Here is a 10,853-nt window from a genome sequence, read left to right as displayed (position 1 = left end):
ATGTTGACATTGAACTAATTAAATAAAGTAAAAATAAAAACTAGACTCTTGAAAACATTTTTAACCAACTGAAATGATTTTGCGACCATTTATTGTCAGTAAGTTCGTTATTTGTTAGTTCGGTAAAATTTTATGACAGTTTGTCTGATGAGGCATCGATAGATGTGCTTATTGAGACGCTGCATGTCTACAAGACTGTGAGTCAACTGTTCTCACAAAGTTTTATTGGACTAATTTTCCTAAATCTGACATATGCTCCATAAAAGTGTAAGTAATACTGAAACTGGTAGAAACTAAGACAAAGTTAAAACGTTTCAAACTGTAAAACTTAAACTAAACTGCCTTGAAAACAAAAGGAAATAAAAAACAATCAGAAAATGGAAAACTATAATAACTGTGGTATGAAGCAAACTGGCATTTCCAAAGTGCAGCATTTTGCTTTTATTTTACAATGAAGTGTTGAAACTCTCCTGTGAGGGAGAGTCAGAGTAGAAGGAGGAGGACGTGTCAGTGCCATTTGCCTTGAGGGTGCCCATAAACCTGAAGAGGGAGAGAGAGTGCATCATTCTTTACAGGTGAGTATACCATGTGACCTCAAGATCTTTAAAAAGCAGGTAAACCTGTCTTGTTGAGGCACAAGTTATCACACAGCACCAGGGGACTCAGAGCAGGAGAATACACGGGCTGTCGGCACAGCAGCAAACACCGACAGCCCCACAAAAGAAGCCGAGGCACATCAGCGAGCGTGCGACGGAGTGCTGGAACCCTGCACTCACAGCTCCTCGTGCAAACCACATCTAGGATTTTCACTGAAATTGCACTACAAGAAGGAAGATTTTACGTTGTCTCATCTGGTGTGCGCACTACTGACACAATGAGCTGCAGCAGCGTTGCGAGCTCCGAGTTCTCTGAGGAAGAGCTTGAACTTGGCGGTCTGGTCCAATGCGAAGATGAAGGAAGTCCCAAGCCATCATTCCAAGACGAGAGTTCAACCAGCAGCCCAAGCGAAGCAGAGGAAGGCCAAACCAAGAAGCGCAACCGACCGGTTCGCTCAAAAGCTCGAAGAATGGCCGCTAATGTCCGCGAGCGAAAACGCATTATGGACTACAACCAGGCGTTCAATGCCCTCCGTGTTGCCCTGAACCATGACCTCAGTGGCAAACGGCTGTCCAAGATTGCCACACTGCAGCGAGCCATCAACCGCATCTCTGCTCTCTCAGTTTTCCTGAGCTCTCATCCACCCAGTAAGCCCTGCACCCACCGTGAGTGCAACAGGTCATCAGTGGGACCGGCAGCGATGGGGGCGTCACGGCTTGAGCAGACCAGGTTAACAGTTCCTTGTCCGGAGCATCAGAGCTACGTCCCCTGGCACGCATCCATCTCTCAACAGATGCAGCCACAGCCAGCGCCTCACATGCACAGACCTCATGCCTACGTAGACAACACAGTGCCATCATGTCCCCCATCACCACACTACCCTTGTTATCCCACCGAGGGACAGTTTTATGCCTCACACAGACACTGTGGCACCCCCTGTGATCTTCCACCCAGCCCTCTGAGATACCCTCAGGTGGATGAGGGGTTGGGATACCAGCCGGGGATGTGGGCCTCCTGCACTCAGGGATACATGGACACCTTTGCAGAGCCATCTGCTACTCTGGGACTTCCATGGCAGGTGAGCTACCTGCAGGAGCCGGAGAGCAGCTTCCCCCTGTGCTCTGATATACTGTAACAAGCTTCACGAGTACTGTGAAGTCCTGAAAACTGAAGAACCCTGATGGACTTTTTAAGGGTTTGAGGGAGTAACCTTGTGCTCTTACTGTTGCTGTTATTGAAACTTACAGGAAGGCTGTGATTGTAGAGCAAACTACAGTCCTGCAAGCTGAACACAGATAAAGGAGCAATGGCAATCTAGACTGCAGAATGTTACATATGTTAGGTATTTTGTTTTGATGTTGAATTTGAAAATGTTAATTCTAAAGAATGTTTTGCAATCTACAGATGACAATTCACATAATTATATTTTTGCTGTGCTAAATTGTCCCCTTTTTCGGCCTTCTGCAAAGGATGAATTATTGGAGTTGCATTAGTAAATGTAAGGTAATAAAAATGGGTGTGTCGGAAATAAAAACAGACAGACTAGCATAAAAAACAGTGCTATGTAACTATGCATACAGCATGCTAGCTTTCAAGTAGTACAAAGCGCTCTGAAAGAAAATGTGACTAAGATCTGGTTTCAACATTCAACATGCTTATGTATTTATTCTCTGACTTTAAAAAGTACAGTCTGTTTGTGTTGTAAAGATGCTGCTTTTCCTTTGCTTTTTCCAAGCTTGAAAATTAAATGTTTAAAATGATAGATGACTCTTTTTATGGCTCCTTTCATAAGAAAACAGAAAATGCATATGATTCCCAGGACTACAACACTGCACTAACACAAAGCTTGCATTAAGCGTGTGCATCAGTGTGTGCATGCATGCCTGTGGGAGTGTGTTTGATTATAGCCTAAGGCTGGTAGCCTCTGCCATTCAGAGTGTGAGATGACAGAGGTCCTTCACTCAGATGAGAAACGTCCGTACAAGCCCATTCTTGCCATTCTTCTTGGAGGAGAGAACTCACTGTGTTATTTACTTACAGCACAATAAAAACACGAGTAGAAGGCAAGAATGGCGAAGCAACAAAAGCACATAAAAATCAGGCAATACTGGTTGAAAATTGTATGTATTGGCTCTTGAAAAGAATTCACTTCTTATATTGTACCTTTCAGTTCAAACACTGAGAGGTCAGCTGATCTTCTTTGAAATCAGAAACAGCGAATAGTAAACACAAGTCATCCTAGACCGGCTTATATTAGTCAATAACAGCTTTCCCTCCCCTGCTGAGCAGCATGTCATGGAAAACAGCTTTAATGTTAGACCATAGGACGAAGCCCACCGACAGATTTATATGGGTTCAGGAAGGAAGAGTGTGCCCCGTCATCAGCAAGGTGAAATCCCCTTTTGGGCTGCACCGGCCTGGAGGTACAGCTGGGTGTGTTCAGGGTTGTTTTTTTTGAACGTCCTGGAGGTCTCCCAACAGGAGCCTCGAGACGCTGCTGAAAATTGGTGGCCTGGGGAGAACTACTGTGGGCTTGGTGGAGAAATAAATGGTGTGGTGCAGCAACAATTAGCAGACAGGAAGGAAAGGGAATGTGGACAAAGAGATGAATGGAGAGTGAAATAATAGGAAGAGGAGGATATAGGTGGTGAGAAAAAGGGGGAGAGTCACTACACTTTGAGCCTGTCGTTCAGCTTCTGTGCAGACGTGAATCACTGGAAAACCTTGAGTCACCAGTGAGAGACGAGTGTGGCTGATAGCACTCGATGACGGCATGTCTCTTCCTCCTCCCTTTCTGGCACAAATGTGGATCTTCGCTTAACTCATTGCAAGGGTACCTACTGGTTTGGGTCCTCAAGAGACTACCAAGAGCTGTACCACAGCTTGTCACTGATCCGTTACAGAATCAAAATCAGAGAAACTCCTTATCCACACAGGCAAAAAAAGTGCTGTTCAAAAGAGCGATAATCGAAATAGATTTACAACTTTCCAAAGCCTGGGACAGCACATCTTCTGCTAAGGTCAATGCTTTATCTTGTTATGGGTTCTGTTTTTGTCTGTGTTCATAAAATTTTAGTTTAGTAGCTTTTGTGTTGTCGACAGACAATGGTAACAAAAGCACACAACAAAAAAAACACAACAAAACTCACAAAAAATCCCCCATAAAATACTAGCAGCCTTCTAATAGCAGGTGCTAATACCATTGATATAATATCAATGGTATTAGCACCTGTACTAGTCCAAGATTTTTAGTAGATGCATCTATGGTAAGAATATCTAATTACATTGCCTCGTTATCGATTTATCGCATTCACAAACTTGGGTGTCCACACTGCAGGGTGACGACAATATCCTATCAGTCTTTTACAGCTGAGGGGCAAAAATCTCACAAAACACAAGTGTTTCTGGGGAGACAACTTGATGAAACAGCTGCAGAAGTGACAAGCTAACCATGAACGACTAATACCAAACATGTATCTACAGTATTATATGACGCATGCGATAAAAACACACAACATTTGCATCTTTGTCGCTGTGAAATTCTTTGCATGTTTTGGTTTCTGGCACTTCTGTTGCTGTTCTTCAAATGAATGTCTCCTCAAAAACACTTTGTGTGATTTTTGTCTGGGCGATCGTGGCTCAAGAGTTGGAAGTTCGCCTTGTAAGGTTGCCGGTTCGAGCCCTGGCTCGGACAGTCTCGGTCGTTGTGTCCTTGGGCAGGACACTTCACCTACCGCCTACTGGTGATGGGCTGATGGCGTGATATGGCAGCCTCGCTTCTGTCAGTCTGCCCCAGGACAGCTGTGGCTACAACTGTAGCTGCCTCCACCTGCGTGTGGATGAGCTGTATACAAATACAGGCCATTTACCATTTGTGTGGATTTTTTTCTATTCCTACTGTAGGTTTTTATTTTCAACTTCTATTCTGTTTTGTGTGTTTAGCGTCAGTTTTCTGTTTGTTTGAATACTCTGAGGAAGTGTTTGTGGATGAAACAGATAAACATAGAATAAACAGTATAAGTGACCACAGGTTGTGGACTAGTGCTACACATCTTGTGGGAAACAACAGAATCCAACAGACTTTAAAAAAACGTCATAACAAGTTAGCATTTCATGTTTACCTGTGACTCACCTGTGCATTTACCTCACTTCTTCACCATGTGAGCCTGTCAGTGATGCATCTTTTTTTAAGACCGCTCCACCTCCGTGATACCTTCTGCTGCCAGACTGATGGAAAGGAAAACAAGCAAACACAGAAGAAATGATGCCAAGACCTGAGGGTGTGTTTGCGTGATATATAGGGATGAGTCAGCCTTCGGAGAGAAGCTACATGTTGATGCTCTACATACTGCGTACACCTCTGCTCCCTGAGCACAAACAGGTGCGCGCACCCAAACACAACACACACACGCAGCGCTATGACATCTGCGGTGCAAGGTGAAGGAAGTGAAGGTGCCAGAGGACAAGAGAATGTGTATGCCGCCGGCAAGATTTAGGAAAGTCAGTGTAGGTATTGGGCAACATGTTGGCACGGTGGTTAGCACCATCTCTGTGTGAAGTTAGCGTATTCTCCGCGTGTCTGTGTGGGTTCTCTTTGGGTATTCAAGAGTCCTCCCACAGTTTTTTCTAAACCAACAAATACTTAAACTTGAAATTTGCCCCTATATATTGTTTTAAAAATTATTTCCGTCAGTCTTCCAAGTTTGGAAAAATATTTTCAGTGAGGTTTTTTCCCCCTCAAAAGTCAGTTACAGTTCAGTTACGTTGTATTCAAATAATGCCAAATCACAGCAACCATCATGTCAAGGGAACTAATATTGTAAGGTAAAGACCCTACACCTACAATAATACAGAGAAAAGCCCAACCATCAGATGATCCCCAGTGAGCAAGCACCTGGTGACAGTGGGAATGAAAAACTCCTTTTTAACAGGAAGAAACCTCCAGCAGAGCCAGGCTCAGGGAGGGGCGGGGCCATCTGCTGTGACTGGATGGGGATGAGGGGAGGGACACGGGACAAAAGCCACTGTGGAAGAGAGGCAGAGATTAATAATAACTAATGAGTCATTGCAGAGAGTGAAAAGAGGTGAGTGAAGAAGAAGTGCATCATGGGAAGCAATTGGAAGTACACCAGTATATTACCAGCTCATGGATAACAGCTGATCAGGGCTGAAACTCTTTGGGCTTAACTACTCTGAGGCCTTCAGGGGTTGAAACTAATCTCATATCCAAACAACACATCAGAACATTTACCTCACCAGTCCAGAGTAAACATACTCACCACTAACACTCGGCGGAGATGGAAACTCCATTTCTCATCAGTGTAGAGGAATAGCTTGTGTCCTCTGTGTGATCTAATTGTTATACCGTCGACCCCGAGCGTCTGCTGAGTCAGAGAGGCTGCACATCTCTCCTGTGCCTTCCCTCAGACTCAGTCTGCCTCACCATGCTCATCAACACTAGTGCTCCAGACTGCTAGACAGCAGTCTTAAGCACAAACAATGTTCCCTCTGATAACACTGGAGACAGATGTCTTGGTCATAGTCCTCTACTCTGGAGCCATCTCCTCCTCTGGCAGGAACTTGATACAGTCACACTAGCTTGGAAACATTGGACATGGTCAGAGCAACTATGTAGAGCTTTCCTCCCCATTTTCTCCTCCTCCTTCTTTCTCGCCCTGAGGTTATTTTCAACATGAATGACTTGGTGTCTGACCTTACACAGGGCTGTTATGGCCTCTCGCTGTGTCCACTCAGGATCTTATCTGCAGACTTCTCATGTAGGATGTTTACCAGAAGTTTTGTGTGTGGTAAAAAACTTGTAAAAGTCACGACCTCTTTAATCTGAGGTTCTGAGCAAGGTCAAAAGTAGTCGAGACTCAGATTATCTGGGGCCCATCACTTCAGCTAAGGGCATCTGAGGGGCAGTTGGAGGGTCTGCACTTTGCTGTGTGTTGTGGTGGGCTATAAAAGAAAGTGCTGATGTGGAGGGGGTCGCGCTTTCTGATGAGTTGGCTTGTTGAACCTCTGGTGTTGGGCTCAGTAATGCACGAGGAGAGTCTGCTAACCCCTTGTGCTGAGGAGAAATACAAAAGATTCATCTGTTTCATTCTTATCCTTCAATCCAGATTGTGTTTCAGCACAACCAGGCAAAAACAGTCACAACAGCAATAAACCAGTAACTGAGGAAGACTGTAACCTCAATTTATTTTATCCTCAGTTTATTAAGGTGAACTCAGACCTGTAATGAAAACTGAGACAATCAAGTCTCTGTTTTTTTGTGGTGCCTTTCTTTTACAAAAGAAAAGAAAAGAAAAGAAAAAAAAATCAGCATTTCAGAAAAAGAACAGCAAATCTCAAACATGGTGGTTGTACTTTGATGGTTTGGGGCAACTTTGGACATAATTGATGAAACCATGAATTCTTCTGTCTAACATCCCTAATATCCCATTGAGCCCAGAAACTCAAGCACACTTGCGCTATGCAGCAGGACAACGAAGCGAATCATACCAACAAGTCCACCTCTGAATAGCTCAAAGAAACAAAAACAAAATAGATGTTTTTGAGTGGCCTAATATAAATAGACTTAAAGCTGATGAAGGTCATTCTGAAACATCTCACAGCATGAACAGACCGTTAGGGGGAGGGAGCGGGACTATGGCCAGACACAGGCCAACGAATCCACAAATGACAGTCAAATGAGGGAAGCGCTTTCTCTGTCATGCCAGTGAGACAAGTGCATTGCACTCCTCTCACAAAATACCTTATAAAATGAGAACCGAATGTGATATTGATGTGCTTTAAAAACTGTGAGCATCCAGACAAGTTGCTCTTCACATGTGCGGATTTTGGTGTGTGTGGTGTTTAAACCGAGGTCAGGAGCTTGAGAAATTAAACAGGGAGTGAATAGAAGAACATGATGCAAATGGCTTCAAGTTAAAAATGTATACATCTGTAGGCAAGCGTAGCTACATTTTGAGGGTAAAATGAAGGCTGTAGGGTGAAAATTGTGGTCACAGCAGCAGGTTAAAGAGAATTTTTTTCTGCAAGGTTTTCAGCCTGTTTCACTCTAACCTCACTCGAGCTCTCCACTACACATAAATAGGGAGGGATTTGAGAGATTTTTGTCGTGACATTTTTGAAAATAACTGAAAAACCATAGAAGGTACAGTGAAAAACATCTGTTTGTTTTGTAGGCACTGTTGTCCCGGTCAGTTTGGTGTATAACGGTGTCTGTAGGGCAAAAGGTTTGGGAGAAAATTGGCCCAAAGGAAGGAGAGTCACAGCAGACAAGTGAGAGAGGCTGGTTTCTCCATTCAAAGCTTTATACTACTAATAATAAACAAAATGGCCACTGATGATAACATATACTGACTAATGAGTCATTGTTATTCCAAACACTTGATTGCAGTTATGGTAAATGGGCTGATTCTGCTCAAGGTGCTTAACTGTTACCCTGAGCCCAGCACATCCACTATGGAAATTATTAATGATCCACATGTTTGATTTGGCAAAGAGTACATGCCCTTTCTGATGCAAATCTCCCCATTTATCCAGGTTTGGGACCAGCACTACAGACACAATGACTTGTTGTCCTGTCACAGCACATTTTAAAAGAAGAAACATATAATTTATTTATAAAGTTCCAAAGAAGAAAAAAGCTGTTGGATTACAAAGACTTCTTTACTATTATTATAAAACCAAATAAAAAGTTAAGCAGTGTTTTCTCACTGGTTTGGAGGAGTTAGCAGTTTCACTTCTGAACACTAGATGGAGGCAAGACTACGATGCTGTGATTTATCCTGTGGCAGGGAAAGAAACCAAGTGCTAGAGTATTTAATAAGTTAAATTAATAACAGCACTGAATATGTTTTGAGTTAAACAAAATAAAGAAAAGTGTCCGAAGAAATAAACCATTTATAGACAATGATCTGTTATGAATGTATTTATTATTGCTGGAAGAAAGCACACAGCTTCAGGTTTATTTTTAAAAAGGTCTCATGATCCAACAGCTTATGAGATATGAACAGCATATTTAATGTTACAGCTCAATATGTGGGCAGAAAACTCTGCAGTTCAGGTTCTGTCTGCCACTACCTAATAGAGTACAGGAGCAAAGGAGTGTTTGAATGGTTTCCCTTCACATCCGTATTCTAAAGCATTCATGGCTCTGCTGACGCCACACTGATTCTTATCTAAGCAGTCTTTACTCCTGTTGGCTAAGAAAGGTGAGCTTATTGATGCCATGTAACCACTGTGTGTGGAAACAGTTTGCTTTTAGGTGCCCTGCTCTCCCCAAAGCTGAATCTCATGTATACTGCAGAGGCCTACAGAGTTCGTGTATATGCAACTACCTCCTTCCTTCCATCTCCTGCTCCACAGCTTGCTTACAGCTGCAAATGCTGTGAGACCGAACTGTACCCACCAGCTTCCAGCAGATTTATCGTACATCACCACAGACAAACTGACCTTACAACATTTCACATTTAGCCAGCACACGCATGTCATGCAAACATGAAAAAATAAATGGTAATTTTGTAAAGAGCTGCAGTGTAAACCCAAAAAGAGAGAGCAGGCCTGGTTTCATCAGTGCAGCTTGCATTTGTGTGGGTTTGCAAATAATTACTCTGAAGAGCCAAGTTGGACATGTAGTTTGCTTATAATGGTGCCTGTAAATATGAGTATACATAAAGTGTAAGTGACTGTATAATGTGACACCAGAACATGTTGATTGTATTCCATTGAAGTCCACCTTTAGTTAGGTTTAAGGTCAGCAAAGAAGTCTGTTTGTTAGTTTTTGCCAGATTAAACAAGTCTGTTCTAAAGTATCTGTTTTCATGTTGTGCCAAAATATATAATTACTGCATACTTCATAACACTTTTCAATCAGAGAATAGCATCATGTCTGGGATATTGATCTGGTTTTGCATTTGGTGAGGGTCAGTGTCACTACTCGTAGCATGATGCGATAGCTGGAGCTTACAGAGATTGCACAGGGAGTCCAACTCCTCCAGGATGGCACATTGATACGTGTCATTGCCAGGACAGTCTTAAGAGCATGGAGGAGATTTTAGGAAACTGACAGTTACTGAGAGCTCCACAGGTCCACAGGATGAGCTCTGCCTGGTGTGAATGTCTCTGACCAAACAATCGCAAACCTGTTGTTCAGCATGACTGGTTTGGTCTTAGGTCTGTGATGGCCTGGGGAGGCATATCCACGGACCTCTACAGGCTAAGCAAGCTAGCCTACATGTCAGTTTTTGCAGGTATCAGGATGAAGTCCTTGGAACCTTTGTCAGACCCAACGCTGGTTCAGTGAGTCCTGGGTTCTTCTGGGTGAATGACAATGCCTGGCCTTATGTGCCAGGAGCATTAGGGAACTTCCTGGAGGATGAAAGAACTGATACCACTGACTCACCCTCACCACAAATGACCTAAATCGAACAGAACATATCTGGGAAATTATGTTTTGGTCCATCTGATGCCAGCAGGTTGCACCTCCGACTCTTCAGGAGCTCAATGATGCTCAGTAATGGGAGAAGATCCCCCAGGATGCCATTTGTATCATTTTGTGGTGCTCTAATGAAATTCTGGCAAAATTCCATTGCTGGAATTCAGTATAGATATTCAACTTTTTAAAAAAAATTGAGATCTGATGTGTTTTTTTCAAATTGTTCCTCCTTTTATTTTATTTTTTTGAGCAGTGTATTTCATGCTGAATATCAGAATACTATTACATGACCAACAGAAAAACGGTTTGAGTTGGAATAATAAAAAAAAGAGGCCATTTGTGCATTCCTGGAGGAAAAAGTGTGTCCCAGGTGCAAAAATACAAATCAAAGGGAAAGAAAAGCTTGAATTTGAGGATTTCTCTCACTGTAATAATCATCACAGAACTGACACTATAAGCTAATGAGCTGCAATACTTCAGAGGCTAGAAACTGTATGTTGAGTGATTAAAGTCACTCTGTCAAATGAATATTTACGCACTGAAGCAAAGACTCAGACTGTATATAAGAGGTGCACTTCAGGTGTCACACACCTGGATTCTTTCTAATAGTTTTTAGAGGACTATTCCATTGGAATACATTCCATTACAATAAGAAGTCTGGTTGTCCCCTGCTTTCCTCTATGGCCTCAGTAAACCTTTTCCTGGTGTATTCATGGTTTCAGTAGTTAGAATAGAATAGAATAGAATAGAATAACCCTTTAATTGTCCCACAAGGGGAAATTTGGTTGTAACAGAAGCAAGAAAAACA

General features: G+C 42.8%; 1 protein-coding gene across 1 annotated transcript; it reads left to right on the top strand.

Moving 5' to 3' along the window:
• The first annotated feature begins 646 nt into the window (after positions 1 to 646).
• bhlha9 (basic helix-loop-helix family, member a9) lies at positions 647 to 2,278 on the top strand. The gene has a single exon (XM_026182520.1). The coding sequence runs from the start codon at positions 875 to 877 to the stop codon at positions 1,730 to 1,732; it is 858 nt and encodes a 285-aa protein (XP_026038305.1). The 5' UTR covers positions 647 to 874; the 3' UTR covers positions 1,733 to 2,278.
• The last annotated feature ends 8,575 nt before the right edge of the window (positions 2,279 to 10,853 follow it).

The sequence above is a fragment of the Astatotilapia calliptera genome, chromosome 10, assembly GCF_900246225.1.
Source record: "Astatotilapia calliptera chromosome 10, fAstCal1.2, whole genome shotgun sequence".
Lineage (NCBI taxonomy): Eukaryota > Metazoa > Chordata > Actinopteri > Cichliformes > Cichlidae > Astatotilapia > Astatotilapia calliptera.
The sequence above is the reverse complement of the archived record's forward strand: the minus strand, read 5'-3'. Positions and strand labels throughout refer to the sequence as shown.